Genomic DNA, 26,854 nt, shown 5'->3' with positions numbered 1-26,854 from the left:
AAAAAGAGGGAAGGCCCCCCCAGCCACAAAAGTGGCTGGGAAAGGGGTATAAGTTCTCCTGAGTTCTCAAGAGAAGTCAGTAGGCATGAGATCAAGAGAACTGAGCAGCCTACAAAGTACCAGATGTGGACAGGGCAAAGAGAGACCGCTGCCAACATTCCCAACTCCTTTGGGGTGAAGAAGTGCACTTTCCTTTCTCTCATCTTCCTATTCTTTATGCTGGCATACTCTTCACCTGCACACTGCTGCTACCCTCCTTCTGTGTTCAGATATTATAAGAAAGATAGCATATTTCTCCCATAGATCTATATTGATGTTGTGGCCTGCATGATGTGTAGGCAGTAAGAGAAAGAGAAACTCAACAATTCTCCTTTCAACTACTTCCAGAAACCCCAAACCTAAACCCAAGCAGGCACACTTACCTCTCTGAAAACAAACTTCTGGTTTTCAGGAATATTGTGGACATTTTCCTGACACAAATACATAGTCAAGTAGTCAGTCCCCGAATCAAGTGCTGCACAGACTTCTGGCTGTCGGGTGTTGTAACGTATTTCATTATGGGATGTGTACTCGAAAAACTACAACCCAAAAGAAGCAAAGGTCAAGAGTCATATCATACGTACACAACAAAGTATTTATAAGGAGGCTATACTAAGATACTGTAATTAAGTTCACATATTAAAGTTGCCACTGTGAAGAGGAATTCTGCCAAAAATATTCAAGGAGCCTCAACTTCTGCCATTTGCTAACTATTTTACAGAAAATCTATCTTAGCACAGCACTGCTTTTTTCTGGTAGCACTTAAAATGTATGAATTGCTGAATGAATGCCCTGGAAAACAGACGTTCCAGCATTAAAGGACTTACAAAATGTGACTGTAATATTCTACTTGCGCATTCTAGATAACACTTAAAAATAGGACAGAAAACAGCTTATAGCCTGACATTTTGCCTTCTTAATTCATTTGTTGCAAAACAATGCTACTTTTAATTAAGGAGTTGCTCACTGCATAGTTCATAGCAGTTTGGTCAAGGTTCATTTCCAATTACAAAGTAATTTGCAATTAAAAGAGGCAGGGTGATAAGCGTTTTATTATATAACATTTTAAGATATTATTTGAAGCAAATCAGCTACAGTTGCTTTTAAACACAAACTTTATTAAAGACAATTCACTAGCTTTGCTTGATGCACAATATTCTACAAAGGTGTTCTGAACACGCTCTAAAGCATTTTGGCTTCTGCAGCAATCATGGTTGAAGACTTCCCTAAATTTTTATATTTATCGTGGACATATGCCAAATTTTGTACCTCATTAAAGAGCGGCAGGGCCTGAGAGTTGTTTGTATTTAGCATGCTTGTAAATAATTTAAATGGCTATAGTGCACGGATGTGTGTTTAGATCCAATTTAGATTATACTCAGTAGAGTAGAGGAGAGTTTTATACACATCAGAAAATTGCTTGTTACCAATAGTATAGGTGCATTAAGGGAAATCGATAGAAGGATGAGGGACAGAAGGAATCCTCTTCTGTTTTGTTTCACCCCTGCAGAAATAGACTGTAAGGCTTTGTGAAGGGGGCTATGCCAATTCAGAAATACTGTGTGTACTTGAACTTAGTGCAAAACCATCCTTAGCAACCACCAAGGCTAATTAACCTTGAAAGACAAACTAGAAATGGAGTTTTAATGTAAACAGAACTGTGTGATTACAAAGTCTGCAGTCATCCACTTCCAGGTGTAAGAGCTCTGTTCAGACCATGCGATGGTAGTCGTTTCGTGAAATCTGCCCCTTCTTTTAACACAATCAGGAATTTCTCTGCCGAGTTGGCTGTCGCAGCCATACTCAGACCAATGCTGCCCACTGCATCACAGGTTTTTTTTTTTTGGCTGTGGTGCAAGTGACTGACCCCCTATAATTAACCTGTTTGCCACCATTCATTTGTGGTATGCCACAAAGGGAAGTGAGTGTTTCAGGAAAGCAGCTTCACCCAGGAGGCTCTGATTTCACCTTGTAACCTCCTGCTAGGACCTGTTCTATGATGTAGGCTGCACTGCCTTCGTGACATTTGCTTTATGCCAGAAATGTCTCATCATCAAGAGAAGTCAACTGTGAGAATATTGGCCCAATATTATTATTATTTACCCTAATTGGCAGGGGTTATTCCCTGGCCTTCAGGCTTGGTTCCCATGTTCAGTATCTGACTGGCACATGGAAAGCCTACTACTTCAGGCACCACAGTGAGCTATAAAGGCACTCACAACTTGTGAATAAAAAAAAAGCTTCAATCCTGCTCGTTTGTGTCTGGATGGACACTTTTTTACAGCTGCCACTTTTACAAGGCCACATGTAGAGCCTTGCTCATTAGTAGATTTATTAGATATAATAACTCTTTTTAGCAATTTGCATTCAGTATCAGTGAAAGCCTTTAAGATGCTGATTGCACCAGATGCATCAAGAGTAGACAGACCAGCTACTAGGACAGAGTGTTCCTTACTACTGACAGCTTTACTGAACGGCCTCTGAAGGACTTGCACCAGATTTTGGAGTAGAAGAGCAAGTAAAATGGTTATTTCTGGATAACATTAATGTTATAATAACAATAATAATAATGTTATTTCTGAATAACATTAAGGATTAGGGTTGTATCATTAGGAACCAAGGACTCCTGCCTCCTTGCCCAATGAACATTATACGGTTCTTTAACCTACACTTCTTCAAATGAAATAAATACTTCAGGCTTTTTGAAACTCCAGTAATACATGAGATAGATTTCTTTGTCCTCAAAAGATAAAGCGTTCTTTAGTGCCCTTTCCTTGCCCAGTTGGTTCTGTGGACAGAAGCGAAGCATTTTCAAACTCATCCATGGCTCAGCAACTAGTAGCTTTACAGCATTTCTTTGCTTCAGAGAACCAGCAGACTTAAGGGAAGTGCTACTGGGAAACTTCATGAGGCCTTTTTCCTCGTCCCTATTGCTTCTGGGTGACCTATGGGATATGCCCCAGCTGCATCAGTGCTCTGCAGTACAAGGAATGGAGGCAGATTTCAGCTACCTCACCAAACTGTGTGACCCACTCTCATCTTTCTCTGTGCCTGGATACTGCTCTTCTGCACATATGAAGAATTTTGCACTTGATGGGTACAACCAGCAGAGAGGTTACCAGGTCTGATACCACTTTCACAGAAAACCCAAGGGCTTTGCTAAGTTCTTCATTTGCCTCTCCCTATTTGCCTCAAATCTATCAGCTGAAAATGGGAATATTGGAGGAGGTACTGCCAGACAAAGCAGACTGCTCAGTGGTTTCCCATCCCCTTACCACATCATATCAGCTTCCTGCCATCATATGTGGGTGCCCTTCATACTGTTTGCCAGCCATACCAGGAAGGGCAATGGGCTTTATTGGTGTTGAATTTCAAAGCCTTCATTCTCATTTACTAGGGTCAGACAATTCCACAAAACGTCAGCGGCCTGAGGTGCAAGCACCAAATAGCCAGTGTTTTGTGTATTTTCTGTCTCCTTTCCATATACACACAGGTCCTACCACAGCAGTTGTATCCTCATCTTCTTGCAATAATGAACTCGCTAATTTTAAACAACCTACTTTCATAACAAATCCTTACACAATGGCAACTCAAAAGGACTGGAAGGAATAGTCTCACTTAGGCCATGGATTCAAGGAAAAATAGCAACAAATTACCAGGGACCTTAGTTTTCTGAGAGTGGTTTTAGTTACTGAGACATAAAATGGGAGCAGGTGCTGGACTTTATAAATAATCAAGAGCACAGAGCTCTCTCCTCTCAGCACAGTGCACACAGATATTCAGAGGTCACTTTAAGTGGAGAATTGCTTCCAGTGAAAAGAGCTTTTGCAGTTGTCCCTACATACACAGCCACCTGCCACTAGCACATCATGCCAGAGGATGGGTGTACTGGAGTGTAAGGCACATATGTCTGATCAAGTTAACCTTCATTAATGTTAAATCCTATCACGATGTTTTTTGATAATAACTTCACTGAGCTGTACTCTGGAGAATACATGTCATTCCTTCATACCAGTGTGAATGTGCAGCAGGGAATACTATTTGAGGAAGAAAGTGATGAATCGTGGAACAACTCTGCAACGAGAAGAAGGGATGAGAAGAAGACTAGAGGATTCATAATAGGAGCTAGCTAGGAAAGAAGAAAGGCATGTGAAAAGGAGCAAAACATGACCTAGTGTGGGTAGTAACTGGGGGGAAGAATAAGTGAGAGAAGAGACAGAGACAGTACTAGAAATAGACTGTGAGGCAGTCAGCATGGAAAAGGAAGTGTTAAATAGCATGGAGTGAAGAAACTGCAGCTGTCTCTGATACATGCTGCTGGACAGGGGACTACATGGAAGCTTTGTAAGGTATAGAGCTGTATATAGGTAATGAGTGATGACAGCAGACTGGAGGAGAGCAGGCAGAAGAGCTTGGCATTAGGATGGCAGATACCCTTCCAAAGATGAAACAGAAGTTAAGGGCTACCTGCTGTCAGCAAACACCTGTGAAATTCTGAAGTGCCCTGCTCATCTTAACATAACTTGAAGATGACCAACCTGGTCACAACCACTTCCATCATCTGACAGCGGTGGAGGTACATGTGGGACATTTGACTGTTTCAATCCTACCACTGTCACCTGCCAACAGAGCTAAAGAATTCACATCACCAGAAGCAGCCTCCTACCTTTGCAAAACGACTGTCAAAAGGTGGGGGCCAGGAAGGAAATAATAGAGAGAAATGTCCTGCTGGTAGGTTTCATGGCTATTTGTGAGCTAGAAAAAGAAGGTGCAAATTCAGCAACCCTAACTCCCATTTCCTATCTCACTTGAGCTTCTATGCCTTGTCTTATTTTAGCCTTCCTCTATTCCCATACCTGCAGTTCTTCCTGCCATCCACTTGTCTTGCAACTACTACCTGTCACCCCTACTCATGCCCCCATTTGCCAACCAGTATCTCTGTCCCTTTCCACTAAAAGGGTCCCCAGTGATTCTGCTTGTTTCATGCTCCCTCCTTGTCTTCCTGTGTCACCTTGGCGCCCTTTCCCTGGCTCCTTTCAGCCCTCTATGCCTTTTTCCCGTTTCCTGTGTTTGGCCTTCCCTCCTCAGGCTCTGCAATTCTCTCGTGTCATCTCCTATTCTCTTTCAAGAGTTTATATTGCAGTCAGGCGGTTTCTCCATTTCTCCTGCTGCCGGGATGCCAGCAGAGGGAGCGCTAATTGCACCGCTCCCACAGCATCGGTGCGCTCAGACCCGTGCTGCTACCGCAGGTGCGCCGCACCATCAGCGGGGACATCAGTGCATTAATATCCAGTAATGTGGTATCTTTGCAGCAAATTCAGTTAATCTTTCAGTGCTAGCTAAACAAAGGATAACTGTAAAAGTGTCATCTCATGACAATTCATCTCTCAGTTCACTGGTCTTTTGCTTTCATCTTTTGTCCTATGTATTTTTACTTTGTGAAAGGGATAAAATTTAAATAAACTGTTTTTCTCAGAAAAATACAAAGAGATTCAACCCCTCTTCTCTCTGTAATCTATAATACAAGGAAAAAAAAATCTAGAAGTACCTTTTGTGTGTGATTGTGTGTGAGTATGTAATCCCATACTTGAAATACTTCTTCATCTACAAAAGCAGTCAACTCTTCCTCATAAGGAAGTGGCTTAACTCAGTTGTCTGATTATCAATTTATCTTCTATATAGGTGCATACACGTGTACTTAACTTGTGTATGGAGCTGAACTGGAAGAGTAAAATGGGGTGGGGTGACTTGGTGTGCTTGACATACATACATCTGTCAGTACCGAGATCCTTCGGCTTTTATGATGCAAGATTCTCTGCCTGCCCTGCTCTGCATCTTGGTCTTCAGGGTAGAAACATTAAGAAAGTTAAGACATAAACTAATACATAATACTAAAAAATAGCAAAGTTTGTTGCTAGTTCTTAAGGCAACAAACTTGCTACCAATATCAAATCTATTTCCTTCTAAGATCCAAAGCACAGTGTTCAGACTTTTTCCTTTTGTCATTTAAAATGCAATTCATATTAGAAGCTTCTTTCTTAATACAGATTTGCTTTCCACTCCTCAAGCTTGTATATATTTATAAAGCAAGGTTCAGAAAGATAACAGATACACTGCTTAATCTGCCACATCTCTGGTTCTTTCCCAAACTTGTTTTTCCTTTCCTAACTAAATGTTTGGGTTAATTTTCCTTAAAAAAAAAATCCCAACGAGTAAAGCCACCCAAGCTGTTACAGTGTTACATACTTACCCTCAAGACCCTAGCTATTTCTCCAACCCTCCCCACTAGAAGCATGCCATATAGTCTAATCTGGGTTAGAAGCCAAAAATAAAGCTAGATAGGGAAGTACATGTTACATGCCACAAACCGCCAACCCTTAATTCTAAAAAGCGGCCACTCAAAACCATGCAAAACAGCAACTCTACAGTGGCACATGGTGCCCATAAACACTTTTACCATGGCATTATGAAAAGAGCTTTATGGGTATCATAACTAACCACTAACACATACACTTTCAATCAGCATGGAGAAAGGCAACAGCAAGCATTTTCAGCTTCAGAAGTTAAAACCAAGAAAAGAACAATGAAAGTGCCAGAGGGCATCCCTGTCCCCCAGGATTCTGGAGCCCCAGCCCAAGATGATACTTCTCCAGGGTGGAGTTCAGGAGAAGATGCTGTCCAAAACCACTTGCACAGTTGAGACAAGCACGAACAGGAAAAGACATGATGACTGACACAGGCAGAACTAGGTAAGGTTTGCAATACCATTAAGGGCTTTGTAGACATGGACAGAAAAAAGCTCAGAGATGTGCTGGTCTGCCCAAGGCCAGCTGGAGGTGAGCAAACACTGGCCTAATAAGCACTACAGCTGCACTGCTGTGCTATGAACTACTGCTAATGAGCTTTGTGGAAACACATAATTAAGGTATGCATGAGTTCCCTCATCTGGGTAGACACATCTTCAGAATGAAGAAAATCTGACCTGGAGATACATCAAAATTACAAGCATTCAGTGCAAGAATCAAAATTAGATCTAAAATTACCTCATTGTGGCAACATATTCTCTCAGCACTACTGCAATGCCTATACTATACTTTTTTACATTACAACAGTGTTAGTCAAAATGAAAGTAAAACATAAATCTTACCTGATTTTGTCCCATGCCATGACATGGGTACAGTATGATCCTGTGTCCGGTTACTTGATGTTCATTTGTAGGGTTATAATCAAAACAGAAGTTTGCCATTCCTCTATTCTTCAGCTAATCAAAACAAAAGAATATTTTAAAGTATTAAACTAAAGTAAGGAAAATAAGCTGTAGTCACTTTACACCCATCCTGCTGGGCTGTGAGGTTTATATCCTAGAGCTAGTGCAAATTAACTGGAATAGATCACATGGATCCAATGGAAACATCTCTCTGATCAATGTGAAATAAAACTATTGGGACCATCTTGACTTTGGACATTGAAGCAGCCAGGCTTCCCATAGGAATGACACCGTGTTCCTGTGTATTTGCAAATGAAGTAGGTAGGAACTATGAAAAGCTGTGCCGAAATCCAACAATCCAGCAACTCACAGGGAACAGAAAAGTGAGCCATGTCCTCACCCCCCCACCTCCCCAGATGTACTTGTTCAGTTTTTGTTAAGAAGACTACATACTTTTCCGAGTTTGACAAATGGGAGACATTACAAGGATTTGTTCTCAAAAGGACTCCAGTACCCCCTTGAGGTTGAACAAGCAGACAGATTTTAAGACCGATTTTAAGAACAGTATCTTACATCTCAAAGTGGGTAAGATACATCTCTGGAGACAGACACTACACATGACATTAAATATTCTTTACCAGTGTTGCTATCTCTGACACAAGGGGTGCATAACTTTTAGACTAAATTCTAAAATATTAAGCTACCTGATTTTAAAAACATCAGGCTAATTAACAGGGACTTGCATTTAAGTAGTCAGGAGGCAAAAGTAACTGAAAATAAGTTAAACAATGCCATAACAATTACTGACTCCTAGTATTAGCCACTTAACCGAATTTAAAATTACACAAAGCAAAAGAGGTTCTGTAAGCATAAGTTCAAGCTGAATGCCCCCGGTACTGAGTGTAATTATATCACAGACAAAACGAATAAGCACAGTAAATTTCAGAAGCGTTAGCTCAGCAAGGTGTAATTTCACTGCTCTTCCCTAGTCATGATAATTGCATCCTCAGTTCTCAATGGGGAGAATGGATGGACACGAAGGGACTGCAGAAGGCTAAAACCAAACAAACAAGACAAACCCTGTAGGACCCAAACCCACCACAGAGCAAACCCCACAAGTTGGAAAAATAAATATTTCTGTTCTACATATATTTTGCTTTCCCAACCTCTGTTTTTATTGCTAACTGTAGTCTTCTTTCCACTCTGCTAAACGACAGCGGAGCTCTCAGTGCTCTGCATGCCTGGGCTGCTGGCCCAAGGCAACAGTAATACAGAGGGGCTTGGGAGGACCACCAAAGACTTGGGGCCCCTTGCAGGGCTGCTGAGGCTGCGAGGCTTTCCTGTCAGAGCCAAGTGTATAAATGTAGGAGTGAAGCCCTTCCCTTAGAGGCTTTGCTTCTTAATTCCTCTCTGGAGATGTTTCCACTAGCATTTGGTGGAACTTTTCAGTACAGGATAAACCAACATGTGAATCTGGTGTTTGATAAAGTACATCCTTACTTTACCAGAAGCAAAAGAACCACCCTGGGAACCCTTTCTACTGAAAGCACTGCTTGGTTTGATGGGAACACACTAGGCTGCCGCACCCCTCCTTGAGCTGTCAGAAGATGACCTTTTGTTTACTTTCATAACACTAGGCAAGAACCACACTTCCTAAAACAAGAAAGGAAAGTGTCTTTCAGGGATGATTTTTAACACTCCTGTGGAACTACAGAAACCAAACAATAAGCTTCTCACATTTCTACATTTGACATCAAGAACGTGCAGACATATTCCTAAACATACACAGCCCATATCTCAACCTGGTTCTTTTAGTTTATCAGACATCAATAGATGTTCTTCTATACCCACGCTTCATCAGGAAGCCTAATAGATATTCAAGACAATTTGTGGGAATAGTCCATACTAAGCTTTTAGATGACCTGATCTGAAATGATAAAGATTTTCAAATCTGATCACAGCACCATTTATGCAAAAAAAATAAAAATAAAATCCGCCCTCTCTTCCTAGGCAGAAAAAAAGTATGAGAGAATCTGTGAAAGTAGTGTTTTTCTCTTGTTAAATGAGAACGCAGTTTAAGTTCCTTTTATGTGCAACAGCTCTATCAAAACAGTAATCATCCATTCATTTCTGAAGCTATCTTTGTTCCCATATCCACCATAAACACATCATGCAATAAGAACAAAATTTTCTCTGTGACTTACCTTAATTCTTTTGCAGAATGCTGCATTAGAGAAACAGAAGCAAGAAAAAATGTTGATCACCTTGCCATTAAAACACATAGCTCAGTTCTAAAAAGTTCTACCCATGCAGGATTACTGGCTGCATCTTTATACAACACTTGGCTCCTGTTGAAGCATTGTAGGTGTACTCTACAGTGCCATCGAGTTACCACTCCATTTGCAGGCTGGGACAGGTAATAAACATCAGCTACTGAGATATTCACCTCAGACCTCTACCCCTTACTGCTTGGAGAAATTTAAACCTGTTGTTTCCTAACATCTGCACACTTGCATATATTGACAGAGTACAGGTATCAATCTGGTTTTTGGGTTATTTTAAAGATAAAATCTATTTCATGCAACTGTAAGCAACACATCAACAACAGATTTTTTACATTAAAACTTCATTACATTAGTTGATAAGTACAGTCAGTGGAGCACAGCCAGCCTTTCTTTTCATCCACAAAATAGATCAGAATCCTGTTTATTTCACCACAGTGGCATTGGTGCATTAGTGCATTAGTGGAATGGGCAGACGATACTGTGGGACGCAGCAAGATATGAATTTGCAGCAAGCAAACAGCTTCATGGTACTGACCAGGCATAAGCTTTCACCTCAAAGGTAATCTGAGCAGTCACAGGGGATGATTCTTCTGAGTGTATGCTAGTTTCATGTAGTGCTTTTTTGAATTAAAAAAAAAAATTAATGAATATCCTCAGATTTCTGTTAACTTCTTAAACGCAATGCTGAAATGTGTATACAGTGTTGATGACTAAGACCCTTTGAAGGCATCAAAATGATGAGACACTGCTATTGGAATCCAGTTGTTCACTCCAGCAAGTCCAGATTTCCCTGGGAGACTCAAGAACATACAAGCACATGTCTCAAGTGATGCTGTGTTCACTTGAGATCAGTATCGAACACTTGAACTTCTCCCACTTCCTTTAAAAAGATCTCTCTCAAGCTTCCAGAGGCTGAACAGCTAACAGAGTGGTGCATATTTTCCTGTGATGGCCATCAGATCTCCCTCCAGGTCTAGTCAGCCATACTACTAGGTACCAATTCAATCCCAAGTGGTATAGAAGAAATTGTATTATAACACAGTTTTAGAGGTATACGCCAGAGGAGGGTGGTTTGGAGCGTGATACCTCTGAGGACTTGTAATACTAGACATGCAACAGTCTTCTTGATTATATAACTTAAGCCACACAATGAAGACCTCTTCTGTAAGCTTGTCCATATATATCATGTGTTGTTTAGATAATTTACAAAATTCTCTCACATCAGAGCAAAACAACATTATTTATAGTTTTAAAGGCTTACAACTTCTCAAATCTGACCATAACACAGTGTCACTGCCAAATGATAAAACTTACAGAAAAGGAGAGGTAAAATCCTGATTTTTGTGTCAATGCTGTCTTTTTAAAGCCATCTGGATGCCAAGTTCAAAACTAAATTCACTGACTGACCATAATGTTTATTCTCAGATATGCCACCAATACTTAGTATGAGGGGAGAGGAACCCTGGCTATTGAACTCTTGCTTTGCAGCCATGCATTTCTACATTCACCAACATGAAAAGATCACAGAGCTGCCCAGTTCCTCTATTCTCACCTACTTGCACGATGCAGCAATGTCACAGTACTAATATTAAACACACAAGATGGCTCAAAGTTTTTCCTTGAGGTGCCTGCACCATCCCATCCCATTTCATCCCATGGCAGCTAAGATTTCTAAGCAGACCTAGTCTAGGCTATTAGGGTGGGCAATCTGCACAGGCCTGGGATTCAAGTCAAGATTTCACAGCAGCTGCAGCAGAAGTACAGTATACACTTCACTGGTAAGTACATGCTCTAGGATAGCCAAATAGGTGCTATGCCAGAAAGAAAGAGACATTAATGCTCTGCACAAGAACCTTAAAAGGATTTAGTTGTTTCAGCCTTTCCAGAAATGCCAGCATCTCAATATTTTAACCCACTAAGTGCACACCAGCTTCATTCCCTCCTGCCCCCCAAATAAATTCAAGTCAAAATGTCTAGTTCATGTCCCACACAAAGTTCCAAAGCTGCATGGAGCCCATGGACAAGTTAGAAGGCACTTCCCTCATTTCTAGGCCTCAGACAGTTTATAAGAATTGCAATCATAGTTTGGGCAAAAATATTAAAAATTTGGTACGTTTGAATAAAATTAACACAAGCATCTATTTGTCAGTGCATGGCACTGAATGCTGCTTAATAACTCCTGCATTTATTTCAATAACATATGGCTGACCTTTCAGTAACCTTAGAAAGTTTTTTAACTTCAGTGTAAACATCTTCAAGGGAGGGAGAAATCCCCATATTCCTTTGCAATCTCTTTGAACAACTGAATAACCTCACACTAAGCTGTGCTGTTAGCAAAGCCAACGCTTTTAAACACAGTATTTTTGTGAACCAGAAAAGCACTACACAGCTAAAGCAGGAATAAAGAACATGATCAATGATTCACTGAAGTTAGCAGATGGGACTCAATATCCACAAAACAGTTGAATCACTAGGTGTCATTTTTGCACTGTCACTTTGTTAGAGTATAACTGTACTTTAATTGCATTTTAAATTCTTCCTGAAAAAAGTGTATTCTTATTCTGCTCACAACTAGATGCCAGCATTTAAGGACTGATTTTAGAGAAGTACACAGAGCATACCCATATTACACCACAGATACCTCAAGAAGCACTGAACAAGAATTATTATTTCTAGGTATTGTCAACACCTTTGCCGAGGATGACACGTGCAGTTAAATCACGAAAGAAACCGCACAAATCCCTTCCCCCCTGAGGGGGTTGAAGCAATGTCACTGCCACCAGTCTCGGCTTTGTTTGAGAGGGCAAAGAATGGAAGTGGAGGGGAGGATAAAGTTACTGAAATGCTTGGGGAAGGTAAGCGTCCACATCTTATTGCTTCAGCTGTCACTGACTTTGTCAGTTAGCGATCCAGCACAGAACAACTAAAAACGAACCAGTGTTGTACTGGGGTCCACTCAAAGTACGTGAGTAGTGGCGGATATTACCTTCGATGCCAGTGACAACACAGAGACACCAACTTAAGTACAATCTCCAAGACAAATGGAGGAGGGTGGCTACTCTCTCGGAGGCCCCCAAGGGCTTTGCTGCCAGCTGATGCACTCCCCAAGGGAGCTTCTACAGCTCCCCATGGGAAAAACTGTTCTCTATGGAAAACTGCAGCATTTCCACATTAGGATCTTTTCCGTTTAACAAGTAACAAAGCTATTAAGGAAGACTGTGTGGAGACTTGGTTCTTGTATGTTTTGTACACCCACAGTGATCAGGTTTTTTCCTCCACTGAAGGAGATCCAGCAGAGACTGAGTAATTGAAGCGCAGATGGCAGCAAGACAAGACTGTTGTGACACAGGCTGGATGAGATGTAGCAGTGTGGGAATGCAGCCTAGCTAGATCTGCAGAGTGATCGAGTTACCAGCAAAAGTACTTCTAAATCAATGCAGCATTGGTAATCAGGAAGGCATTTTATACAGCTTTGCCTGGCAGAAAGGTGCAGTCTTGTCTTGCTAATAAGACACGCAGCAGATATCTACTCATTTTTCAGACAAGCGGGTATTTGCTGCATCATCTCTGCCTTCATCCCTTTCAAATGAGATTACAGAAATGTGATATACATGGAGCTAGTTTATATTTATTTGTAAGCTGCAAATAGCATAGAAAGTTGTCAACTCTTAAAAAAGGAGAAGAGGATTCTGATATTGAACCAATGAAAACTGCTTGTGAACGTGTACTGGTCTAAAGTGACCTCCACATTAAAAATTTTCATGTTGGTTTCGACATGAAGAATCCTGTATGATCTGTGAGCACACAGCACCAGCTCCCTCTCCCATCATAATTTTCATCAGACAAAATGTGCAAATATGTGTTTCAAAGTACATACTTTCTACTGGAAGTGATGGAATCACCATTCCTGGAAGTGTTCAAAAATCGTGTAGATGAGGCCCTCAGTGTTATGGTTTAGTGGTAGAACTGGCAGTGCTGGGGTAAAGATTGGACTTAATGATCTTAAAGGTCTTTTCCAACCTAGTTGATTCTGATTCTATTTTCAAGTCAACAACTAAAAAATGAAACACTTCAGTGTTTCAATAAATTAAAAAAGTCATCTTTTGTTGCCTTTAACACCCTCAAAACGTCAATTGGAAGGTGCAATTCATGGCCATGTTACCTGTTCTTCTCCCTTCTCACAGAACTCCTTCATGAATAGCACTTCCTATAACAAAGATTCTTATAGAAACCACATTTTAAAACCTACCAATTTCAACTGAATTTGACCAAGATCCCAAACTGATTTTAACATAAGGATACCTTGACAATGAGTCAGTAGAAGAGCTCAGAGAACTGCAAGGAGGCCGCTTCTCAGCAGCCACGTACCATTCCAAAGAAGCCTGGTCTGTCCTCAGGTACATGAAGCTCTGGGTACACATTCTCCAAGAACCATTTGAAGTCCTTACATTTCAGCTTCTCTCGAAGGAGTCTCCTTTCTGTCACATCTCCATATGGTTCCTGAAAGAAAAAAAAGAAAAAGAAGAAAACGATTAAAAATAACCCCAACCAGAACAGATGCTCTCTTTTAAATTATCTCTATACATTATTAGGAACCGTATGCTAAAGTGATGAGTAGGACTTTTAGCCAGGAAAAATCCCCATGTTTGGGTGCTGGATTTGATTTCATTATCCTTACATTTGTTAAATGTTGACAAAAAAGAATTGGAACAGTGCACATAAAGCTTTTAAAATATTCTAGAGGACAGTTTGTCTGAGAAAACTCCTCAAATCTGCAAGTAAGGAAGTCCTTGAATACAGATTTCTGGGAACTGAGATGATGTATTTGAAAATAAAACTCCCTTTAGCTGGGTAATTGAAAATCTCAAAAGCAGTGAATGAATCTTGAGAATTTTAAACTATTACACCATCCATTTGCAAATTACCTGTACCGACAGTTTTACAATTAACTGATGAAATTTATAAAATCTGCTAATGTTTCCTTAGAACTTCATGGTTTTGGTGGGCGGGGAGTATGAAGTCTTAAAACTCCAGAGAAAAGCTTTCAATGGCAGACCTTTCACTGTCTACAGATTGGATCAGAGTTCACATCTTTTCACGTCTGTCTTCAAAAATCTGTCTTCATATTCACTAGGGACTTCAGACAGTCAGGCATGAGATACTGTTTGCAGCCCCCAGATTTTTATAGGTCATTTGATACACTCGTTCATCAAACCACATATATATTTGCATTTCTCAAAGATGTGAAAATATCAGTGGAAACACACTGGAAACAAAAAATAAACAAAGAGCATGACGTATTAGCTCTGAGGTCTGAACATTAATCTTGAAGCAAAACTTTATGGAACCAAATTCTGCAGCCATAGCATCAATCATTTTTTCATTATGCCGTGGAACTGACTATTTGGATTAGATGAAGTAAAAGGGTCTGAACTCAACCACTGCAACAATTGGTGCATAGAGTATTATGGAAACCAGAGTGCATCACTGGCAGCTTTTGATATGTGCAAAAAAACCCACACTAGTCTCAGCTCCCATACACAGTGTTACAAGAAGCCAATATGCATAATTTCCAATACTAAGACACAAATATCCTTTAAAGTTCTGTCATCGCAGACATTAGATGCCCAGAACTTTACAAGAAAAACTGTCAGCGTTTATTGCTGTTTTCTCATTGTACGTGACAAGCAGAATCAGGCTGGCATTGCCTGTGAGCTCCTGTCTTCAGATATACAAACCCCATATTTCTCATAGAGTCAGACACTAATAATAAAACCTAAATGGCTTTTATGATGTTAAAGTAAAACAATTATTACAAATGCATGGACTATAATAATCTAATTACCCAGTTTAATCCAAAGGAACACAAGACAGAAGCTAACCAAATCCAGCTTCCCCAGTGTCCTCCAGCACATCATTTAAAAGCCTAATGGTTTCAAAAGCATTTTTTCCCCCCAGCACATCTATTGGGGTAGACCACCCAAACATGTGGGGGGCTCCCTGTACTCCTGTCTGGTCCCTAAGCTCTGCTCCATCACAGACAGAGGTGGGTGCCCAGTAGCCCACCCATTGCTGGGCAGTTCGTCCCATGCACAAAACCAGAAAGCAAGAAGTGCCCGGGGAGATTAAGCACCTCCAGAAAAAAGGAACAGCAGAGAATTATTTCTTTTAGGCCTGAATTTTGAACTCTGTGCCAGAGGTTCATTTAAGTCATTTCTAGACATTGTGAGGATATTTTCATGTTATCATCTTCCAGCCTACAGGCCACTCATGATAAATACATCATAGCTATGAATTTACACACTGCTTTACTGTTTTGACCTACTCAATTTTCATAGTATTTATGTCCTGAAAAATTTTGCATAGAAACGATCTTGTATTTTCTTCCTCATAGACAATAAAAATATTAACTTAAAAAAAAAACCAAACCAAAAAAAACCCCACAAAACCAAAACCAACAGAACTGATACTTCAGACATTTTATTAGGGACATGTTCATCTGAGTTCCCAGGACTGACTTTAATTAATTTAATCTTTGCAATATTGATTTTATTGGGATTTTTTTTTAAATTAAACATCGTGCAGCAGTAAATCAAAAAGGAAAATCCATTTTGTCTTATATCAGTCCAAAGTTTTACAATTATCACAAGTAATACTGCTGAAGATTATTACCATGCTGTTCACTTAAAGATCTACTGTTCATTCACACTTGATGATTAACGTTCATTAATTGTGTCTCTTCTGTAATTCTTTATTGATAGACTCCTGTATGAGCTGTTTCACAGAAGTGCACATTTTAGACTAAACAGCTCCACCTTACCTGGGTCACCTTGCTTAACTTTATTCCTTCACTTGTTCATTCATTCATCTAATATTGACACAGTTTTGGCTGCCTTCTAGGCTTACAGAATTTCCGCCTTTTTTCTATATTGCTATACATACACTTACTTTATACTTGGGAAAAAGTTTCAGAAGAAGTAAGAACCAAACATAACAAGCACTTAATGTTAAATATTAGCTTAATTGTTATTTCACTGAAAACAAATTCTACTGACATTCTAAGGACAAGGAACTTGACTCACCAGATGAGCATGTGGGTTTCGGTGGTAATAAAGTTCTTTATATTCATCCATCCACACTTCAGCTGCACGCACACTGTTTGCCAGAGCTTTGGACCGTGAGTATGGAGCTTGCTTGGGGAAAACATGACCTACATGGGAGCACGGGTGGATCTCGAGACTTCCTCCACACTGCCATATCTGAGCAAAGAATTGACATTGTGCATCGTTACTTTGAATCTTCACAAGCAGAACGATAAAGTAACAATAAGCCTTTGTAAGGATAACACCCCAAGAATATCACAGCATATTATAAGCAACACAGACAATAATTTTGTGTCTCATTTGATGAATAATCTGGATAAAATCACATCCTTGTGAACTCAGAGCAAATCACTGGGAGTAACGAGGAGATAAATCCATCTCTGGTTTTATAGGGGGTTCAATTATTGCTTTCTTAGCTTTATTTTCTCTGAAGGCATGGTAAGAAATGGTCCACAATATTTCTGCAGGTCTGTGGTCTACAATTCAAGTTACACAGGCCTTATTTAAACAAACAAGCAAACAAACAAAGAACAGGAAAAAGGTGAGAGGCAGGATTCTTGTCCAAATCAACCATGTAAATAGCAGCCTTAGAAAGAAACTGATGACCAGTAACTGATTTCTTGCCAGAAAGAAACTGATGACCAGTAACTGATTTCTTGCCAGAAAGAAACTGATGACCAGTAACTGATTTCTTGCCAGAAATCTCCACCCATATTCTACTGGGAAAACAGGGTAAGGTTGTCATAGCATTGGAGAATGGTAAGTTGTGTTCCCATTTCTACGTGCGCTATTCAGAAGAGAGGCATAGGTACCTGGTCATAAAATAAAACTAACCTTTTCCATTGGAAAGCTGGGAAAGGAAACCAAGACCTAACACATGAAGAGAAAAAGCCCCAAATTCTTTAACTAATTCATGGTGGTCCAACCAGCAATAGTGTAACAACCTCCCCTATTTAAAGCAATATTCCTACTTGCTGTCAAGGAAAATACTTGAACCTGAATGGGGAATTGGCAGAACTTGCTCTGTCCTTGTCCTCATCCTCATGCCTCTGGCTCCAAAGGTCAAGGAAATTGTACAAAAAGCCCATAAATGACCACTGAGTGAATACATTAGCCTCAGCACTCTACAAATTTTTGTAATTATACTCTTCTCTCTTCAAAGCCACAGATTTTTGGCAGTTCATTTATACACCTATACTTTCCCATCAGCCATTCTGATCTCAAGGTTGATGTAAGGAAAGGAAAGCACAGCTAGGTATTTCCTATGTAATACCATGTGCGATCACAATGCGGCAAACACCTTGTTTCTGAAGGCTGCCCGAAACACGGTTTCTGACATTTAGTCAGATGGGAGGAAAGGCAGGACATGTCACTACTCTTGAACAAACCATCACCAGTAGCTTCAACAGACTTTCCATAGCAGATTTTTGAGAAGTGGCACTTCCAGCAAGCTAATTCAACTTGTGTATTCAACCATGCATAAGTGGCACCTCATCTTTACTTTGTAGCTGGAGGACAAAGGAAATTAGCTGGGATATGGTTAAAGGGTAGAGGTTTGACAACCTTCTTGTATAATGCATACATTTTTAATTACATGTTATTCAAATAAACACAGTGAGAATGAAAGCTATGAGGAGAAGCTATAAAACTTCTCTACCTAACAATGACAAGAGATGAGTGATAGGACTTTTCTCTCCCACAACTTTCAGGGATCTAGAAAGTCACTACAAATGAAGGCACTTTTTAAGTTACTCATGATTTCTCTCCAATTGCTTAATTTAGAAATCAGCTAACATCTCCACTGATTTGGTTTGGATAATGACATCATAACTTCACGCGTGACACAATACTGTGGCTTAACTACAAAACTGTAACCACTCTAATACATCTATTTACTTTTTAAACAAACCACTTCCTTAAAAGTATAGGAAAATTCTTTATTCAACTCTAGAGATCACTGGATAATCTTTACTTCCTGGATTTAAAATTTTAATTTCTTGCTTTTCAGGTAAGGTTTCTCTCTTCTTTTTTTGATGCTTTTTAGGGAAACAGTGTATTTGTCATTTGAACTGGAAGATGATTAAAGGAGTTATACAAGAAATACAGATTTGTGTATTGTTCTTCTAAACAATCTGCATATTGTCACATGTAAGTTAAACTACTACCATTTTGAAAGATGATATGAAACCAGCTATCTACTTCCACTTTAAGACCTCCTTTTTTGAGATTTGTTTCAAAATAATAGCTTTCTTACATTATTATTTCTATACCCAATGTTACTTCATTTGGAGTTGAAATTTATCACGCAAGGATATGAGGAACAGAAAGACCATGAAGATTGCCAAAGTAAAAATGTAAGTTAAGAAAGCACATTCTTCTACTCTTCTGTGATAAAGTCTGATTTAAATGGAGTAATACAGGCTAACCATACCCCTGTTAAATTGCTGGCAAGAAGAGAATTCCACAACAGCTGAATTTTCATTAATTAAAATTCTAAATTTCTCTACAATATAACTGTAGGTTGCTAAGCAATGCTTATTTAATTCTGCTTCTTTCATTAAAACAGTTCAAGACCACTCATCTTCCTATTACCAAAAAAAAAAAACAACCCAAGAAAAAACAAACAAACAAAAAAACCCCACACCCCAAAACACTACATCTCTTTCAGCTAAATAATTCCTATAAAGGTTTACTTTTATTTTAATGGAAAACATTTGGCCTCTATCTAAGATCAGGTACAAATTAACAGCCTTAAAATAAAGCAAGGAATTCAATAGAGAAACTAAAGTTGATCACTAAACGCTAAGTAAGTGACTCTAAAGAAGATTCTCCCCTAAAACGATTTCAATCTTCTGTAACAGAGAAGCACATTAGATTTCATGTATACTTGCATGCTCATGTGCATGCAAATGTGTTTCTTTACTAGGTCTGGCTACCTTGCAGCTCTCATTGTAAAAGTGTACTTTTTTGTCTTCACAGTAACAAGAAATCAAGGTGACATTCCTTTTTACTTTCACTTTCATCTGAATGCATTCCAACTATTGATGTTTTTTCTTTTCAGAGACAGACGGTGGCATTATGAAAAGCTACATTCAGTGTTCAGGTCTCGCCTTGGGATCCCCATCTCTGCTGCAATTTGGCTGGCTGGCTGCTGGCTGATCCCTGCTGGGCATAGTGCTCACACCTGATCTGCTGGGAGCTGGGTGGGCAGAGGGGCCTCCCCAGCCACTCAAACCCATCCTGGATGCTCCCACCACAAGACAGATTTCCAGATCCAGACAGAAGGAAGCAGAACCAAAATACCAGAAAAAAGATGACCTGAGGCAACTGGAAGCATATGATCCAGGCTCATGGGCTATGAAATTTACTTATCAGTAAATAACTTTCTCTTTTTGCACATGCATGGTTTTCTCTCATGCTGTGATGGTGGGTTGAAGGACAGACCACAGGGGTATCAAGTGTCTGTCCCCAGAAACAAACTTACATTGCAGTCATTACAGTAACACTAGCAGCAATAAAAGCAGAGTGGGAGAACCTGGTTGCAGCTTTCCCCCCACACACTCCATGTACAGGAGGGAAAAGATGAAAGGGCATGTTTTGCATCCCTCAGAAGGAGACATTTCAATGCCCATTATGCTCATGAAGTGAAATTTTATCTAGCCTAATAGCATTAAGCAATCCGAAATCAAGGCACATTGACTTGATCCTGCATTCAGCAAGCAGCTTCCATCTCTCTTAGTCATCATGCTTTTAGCTGAAGCTGTGTCCTTGTTGCACCTCTCAAAACCACAGAGAATTTCTTCAGTTTAGAATAACTGAAGTATGAGACGGAGAGGCTTGAGGAAAAGTCCTTTCATATCATCAGGAGAGGGTGGTGTTCTCAGAGACATGAAGAACAATAATTTACAGTGGTTTTTAGTACACCTGCTCCTAATTTTCAGGTCTGGTAGGTCTAGAAACAACAGAATTAACACTGATTTATCCCTCTTGACCTTCTTGAGCACTGTGAGCAGCCAGAAGAATGCAATTAAGCAACACCACTGCATTCTGCTCTCTTCCACCAAAATCCTCACTGCAGGAAGTGCAAGTACAGGGGCTCTCTATCAAACAGAAGGTGGCATGCTGTGTACAATGCCCACATTCTACTGGCAACCTGCACTACTAGAATTAAGACACCCAGGCACGTTCACTGGCCATTGCATTGCAAAAGTCTTGGCCTCTTAGAAGAGTAGCTCGATGCGCCTGCAGCTTGCAGGCACCCCACACCAGTCTCTCAACTTCCTTGTTTGAGCACTTCTCCCAGCCCTCACGAGCCATCTTCCCACTCTCAGCCTGGTGCACAGCACACTGCATGCCTGTGGAGGCTGGAGGACTGTCCTGAGACCCCGGGCTGGAGCACCCATGTGCCATGTGGTCAGCCCCTGTGGGGCATGACAGCGTGCTTATGCACACCTCACAGTGTGCTGGGGACTCTGCTGCTGCTCTTTTTGTGCCTGTCCTGCACAGCAGGCAGGCTCACAAGAAGACCACATTTCTCCATGCTGAAGGAGTAAAGGCACTGGTCATACATGCTGCTCTCCCCAAAGGGTCAGACATCTGGTTCAGGGGAACCAGTGACATCAAAAATGAGACTTGCTGTCCGAGCCTGGTAGAGGTCAATGGATAATGGTAGCTTAGGTCTAAAGCAGCAGCCAGTGGAGGGGCACTCCATGTCATACAGGGCAGGGTCAGACTTGTCCTGTCTGCAAGCCTTGGTCTCCCAAAAAGCAGAAAGCCAAGAACTCGATGCAGAGAGGGCCATCTTCAAGGCTTTCTACAAGAAGCTGTAGAAAGCTCCTTGCAAAAAACGACCTTTCCATCCACCCATCCCAGCGGAGAACCACTGCCATCTGGAGCAGTGCTACCCTAACCCCTCCTGGTTCACAGAAGACTGCAGGCTTTTCAGAAACGTGAAGCAGATCTTGTGATGCCTAATTCTATCAACTGTGGCTGTTGTTGTTTCCAAGCTTGCTGCTTTGGGAGAAATTTCTGCATTGGTGCACATTTCTGCTGAGGCAGAACATGTATGCATCTATGATTCTATGTAGTACCACTTTCAAAAGCAGCATCCTCTCCACCTCATGGGTGCTTGGTCTGTTTGCACCTGCAATAGCAGACACAAACGAGAGCCTGAAAGAGCCAGTCTTGCTCAGGAGGTGCACACATCCAACATGCTTGCTCCTGTTATGCTATATTTGTGGGAGATAACATCATGCTTTCTGAGGTAGGTTGCTGCTAAACTGGCAGTCTCCTGTCTCTGTTTAGTTTTCTACTACAGGGTGTCATACCTGAGAAACCAGAGAAACACAGCAAGCCCCAGGTCAGTAAGCATCTGTACCCAAATGTGTGACTCCCTCATTGTCATCACCCCTTCCAGTCCTTCAGTAAGCAAGAAAAACAGGGATGGCATGCACCGCCAGGCTGCTTTCCAGCTTAACCTACCGTGGGTTGCGACTGATGATGAGCACAGCTTCTTTGGGCTCCCAAGTATGAGACTGATCTATTGCTACTCCTGGCTCCCTGAGCAGCCTCTCAAAAGGAGGCATAACAATAATTTAATCAAGAGCTATTTCACAGATCCTGACCCTGTGACTGAGAAAATATCCCACAAAAAAGAAATCCCTTCCAGTAGAAAGAGGGGACCCGCTGCAACAAACACATCAATGCAGGCTACACCAGAACTGGGGATAGCTGGGTGACTCCTGATTCAGAAGGTCACAGACCCAACGGAGCTGGATACGCTGTGCATTTGGACTTACAGGCCAGAAACACTTCCCTATGTGAGAAAGGAGGTGGTCATAAATTCAGATCAAACAGCAATTCCATCTGAGAAACACCCCTTCAGACAGAAGCCATGTCAACTCTAGGTCTGTGCTTATCCTCCTTTATCCTTTTCTTTCCTTATTTTTGTGCCCTCTTTGCTCAGATTTCTATACTACAGGCAGCAGGAGACAGGAACAGCAGCCAGGAAGACTCCATGCTTCTCTAGTTAACAGGCAGACATCAAGTGAGACAGCCTGCTGATGCCTCCTTTCTCAAGAAAGTGGGTTTGTAACATTAAAATACTATATTTTGCTCTGAAATCTGGTGTCACCTGGTAAAAAACCAAAACAAAGAGATGAACCTGCCTCACCCCTGAGCACGGGTCCACCCTCCAGTGGGGTACAGCTCTACAGTTCCTGGAGATTTTCCCCATCACCTTTTGTAGCCTTTATACAAACCTTTCCTGAAGCGAAAGAGAAAAATGCCTTAAAGAAGTGCAGGGACTGGCTTGTCCTGCCCCACTGGTAACTGCCACCCGCTGCCTCCTGCTCACTCCCATCAATCACAGTGAGAGTCACGAGTCACATTAGAGAATTATACACATTTCTTTCCAATGATCCTCTTCAAGCCACAGAATGTAAACTACATCTGCTAATACCACACAACTACTTACATCTTATGCTGGTGTTCAAAACAAAGACATGTTTTTAAAAATTGTTTTTAAATGGCTATTGGGAAGGAAAAACAGCTACAAAATGTGGGAACAAGGAAAAGATTCATATAAGTATCTCCCAAAATACTCTCTTCTTAACACTTGCTTACATTACAGCTATCTCACGAAGTAAAAAGAGCGTGAAGAAAGAAATAAGAAGCTCGAGTTTATTCTCAGGGGGGAAAAAAAAAAAAACAAACCACCAAACCCACAACAAAACCTTTCAGTTGAGCCACTTACCCTGAATGAGAATTCAAGGTTTTCTCCTCCCCAGACTTCCATTCCTGTGTCATATGAACCAAGATAATCAAAGTACTTCTTGCTCACAGAAAATAATCCACCTGCCATGGTTGGAGACCTACAAAAGAGAATAGTAACTCTGAATAGAATAGAAAAGCAAAACAATTAACAAACCAATGCAACAGACAAAAAATACAGTATATTTTTATTTTCCATTTTCTCAGTCTTTGCTGGACACAAAGTAACTATGATCAGCTATCAATAGGTTACCATTAGGCCATTTAAATTTAATTTTGCGGTAAAAAATTTTATCTGAAACAATGAAATCAGAGAAGATAAACACTGTGTTAATACGAATTTTTGCAATCCCAGTGTCTTTGTGAGTGACAATTAATGACTAGTCTCTTCACTTCACATAGTAGAACATAAACTTTTTTTGTGGCAGAATTGTACGAGTCAGGTCTGAAATTCTAAGTGCAATATCCTTATATATTCTACTTAAGTGATAAGTAAACAAATATTTGTGCTTTAGTAACTAGTAACAACTTTCTTGATCCCATTAACATCAAGTAGAAAACCTCTTAGACATCAATTAAGCAGAATTAAGTAAATATAATCCCTAAAGAGATTTTTCTTTCTTTCTAAGAAGATCTGCCCATCTGTATTGTTTTGTTCTGGGGAGGGGAAAAAAGAAAAAAAATCAGGAGTCAAGACCAGGTTCTCATCAGACATCAAAAAGCCCAGAGCAACAGCATACTTAAGGGATATGCTTTCAATAGGGTAGTATGTGCATATATACATAAACTTGTATTTGTTCAGTATTGTCCCTAATTGTTTGCAGTCTTAGAAAATTACCCTCTTTAATGTGTCAAGCATATACTGCTGGTTGGAACTAAATTCATCTGACACTTTATGCATTTTACTGAATTGCTGTTGAGGTAAATATTAACAAATTCTAGGTGCAGTGATCAGTTACTCTTAATCTGTCAAAACTAATTTTACCAGCCAACTTTTTGAAGCAACACTGTCTTACACTGTCATATGTTGTTCCAAAGAATGGAATGAGATGAGGTGAGACAGAAGGAAAAAACCCAAACTCCATAACCAGTGAAGCTCTTCTGCCTCACTCCAGATCCCATCTTTCCAAACATACCTGTCCGTGACACCACTCTCAGCACTGCTTCTTTCTCCAGACACTTGCTGAGCTCACACTCCTTGGGCTAACCATGAAGATGTATCCCTCATCCTTTTCCCCTTGGCATGTCAAAGATAATTCTTCTTGTCACGGAGAATAAAAGCATCATATTTATACCAAAGGCTTTAAAAACATTTACTCTATTTGGAAACTTTTTTTAAGGAGCATGTAGACTAATATATGCTGAGGAGAATTAAATTACTGCCTCACTTTTCCAACTGAAAAAAAAAACCTCAGTTGAGGATAATTTCATTAGTATTTGTGAAAGTTTATTATCACAGTCAACCCAGAGAAGACTGAGAAAAATTAATCATTCTGTATTTGTTGTAGTCCATAAGATTATTATAAATAAAAGCAAGGACTAACAAAATCATGATGTTAAAAATGCCAAACACCTGCTTAATTTCTTAGAATACACTGCTGAATACAGCAATCCTCAGCTATCAGGATTTTGTCTACAGTGCACATTTTCCAGATGCATTGTTTGTACTCTTACCTTACCTCTCCTAAAAAGACAGCATGGATTGACAAATGATATTGACTGACTACAACTTGTCTTCAAACAAAACTAAAACCCACAAAAAAGACATCTGTGTGAGCTCCTGGGCCCTTCATAGACACAATGGTGGGTAGAACTGTATCATTTGATCTCGATAAAGAACTGGCAAGCTAGTTCACCTTTGAAAAGAGCTCAAGGAACTGCCACTATTACTACAGCACAGATAAAGTCTTCAAAACTACTTTTGCCTCCTTACTAGTTGATGAGTTTTGTCTCTTTTCATCATCGCCCACGATACATTTTTTACAAAAATCGGTCTCTTTGCTTTCCACAGGGAACATCCTTCAGTATTAGTTAGTATGTTACAACCTTTCCCCATCGGAGTTTGTCTGCAGGAGCCAAGAGGCTACTTGTGCAATAAGGATTCTATATGGAAGATTGCAGAGGAATTTCAGCTTTCAGAGAAATATTTTTCCAGAAGCATGGTAAGCAGGAGCTATTTTGGGGAAGAAAAGAAAAAAAAAAGGGAAAAGGGGGAGGGAACTAAAAATATGTCATTTTTAGTAATATGCTCATTTCTCAAACATTTTTCAGCACCTGACATTTCCAAGTGAAATCAAGAACACTTGCGACATTCAGCGTCATAAGATGTATAAAAATCAACCTGATCACATCGGTCTTGGACTTCCTCTGCTTCTGTTCTCTTTCAGGGATACTATGCCAAGTGAAGACCAGCCTCCAGTCAAATCCACCAATCTGTGGCTCACCAGCATTTCCCAAGTACTCAAATGTATTCCAGTCAATAACATCAATAACAGGGCAGACGACAGCCGATTCTTCCTCCGCAATCCTAGTATGGTTTTAAAAGAAAAGAGTGACTTCCATTAGAAACTTATCTCAAAAATTCTACCTGTCAAGAACAGAGAACACTTAAATACCAAACAGGAAGTTTTAACTCCTTTACAGTTCATGCTGCAATACAAGGAAATAATGGCTACCAGAATAACCACCAATTTCTTGCTGAGGATGCATCAGGATGGACTCAGCTGTAGGCACCTGGCAAGCATCAATCTTCCTGGACAGTGGAAGCAAGGTATGCCAGATGGCTTGAGATAACACATTCAGCATCTGGCTTGGCTGCCACTGCCAGCACCACATTCTCGACAAAAATGTCTATTTTGTTTTGTACAGGCAGCTGCGATTAAGATATTAAGAGAGCAGCATGATTGTATAGTTCTGCAAGGATGAACAGTTAGCTAGCCTCTTGGCCATTAAAGTCATGGCTGTTCTTGTAGCTGTGATCATCTGCAAAAAGTTATACTGAACACTACAACAGTAACACAAAAAGAAGCCATGAGCTTAAACAAAAAGCCACGCAACATGGGAATTAGATCTCCAACAGTGAAACATATATGAAGGACACCTCCAGAGACCCTGGCAACATACGTGATAAAAAGGAGAAACAAGATAGTGCTGCACAATAACATACCTATCAGCAAGGCTGATCTAAAGATAATTAAGATCTTTATCACACTAAGGATACATCAAAGCTGGTAACATTTCCTGCAGGCCTACTTGTGCAAGGACATAAACCCCTTCCTCCCATTTCTCAACACCATGCAGGGTTTTCTGGATTCCTTTCCAAAAGCATTTGCCCTTACAAAACCAGTGGGATCCTTTGCTTTCACCTCAACCTCTAGGAAGGCCGCCCCCAATAGTAGGAGAGATCAACTTCACGCACGCAAGCTCAAACTAAGTTCTCCTAAATCACT

At 40.4% G+C, this 26,854-nt stretch overlaps 1 protein-coding gene across 1 annotated transcript in view; it reads right to left on the bottom strand.

Moving 5' to 3' along the window:
• Positions 1-26,854, bottom strand: part of GALNT12 (polypeptide N-acetylgalactosaminyltransferase 12) — a gene marked incomplete at its 5' end in the record, with an annotated part of 32,327 nt that overhangs the window by 2,031 nt on the left and 3,442 nt on the right. The window contains 6 exons of the mRNA XM_010015184.1: positions 423-578; positions 7,187-7,300; positions 13,900-14,031; positions 16,614-16,790; positions 23,389-23,506; positions 25,747-25,932. Of these exons, the coding sequence (XP_010013486.1) occupies positions 423-578; positions 7,187-7,300; positions 13,900-14,031; positions 16,614-16,790; positions 23,389-23,506; positions 25,747-25,932 (883 nt within the window). The remainder of the gene's footprint in view (positions 1-422; positions 579-7,186; positions 7,301-13,899; positions 14,032-16,613; positions 16,791-23,388; positions 23,507-25,746; positions 25,933-26,854) is intronic.

The sequence above is a fragment of the Nestor notabilis genome, unplaced genomic scaffold, assembly GCF_000696875.1.
Source record: "Nestor notabilis isolate BGI_N333 unplaced genomic scaffold, ASM69687v1 scaffold14715, whole genome shotgun sequence".
Taxonomy (NCBI): domain Eukaryota; kingdom Metazoa; phylum Chordata; class Aves; order Psittaciformes; family Psittacidae; genus Nestor; species Nestor notabilis.
The sequence above is the reverse complement of the archived record's forward strand: the minus strand, read 5'-3'. Positions and strand labels throughout refer to the sequence as shown.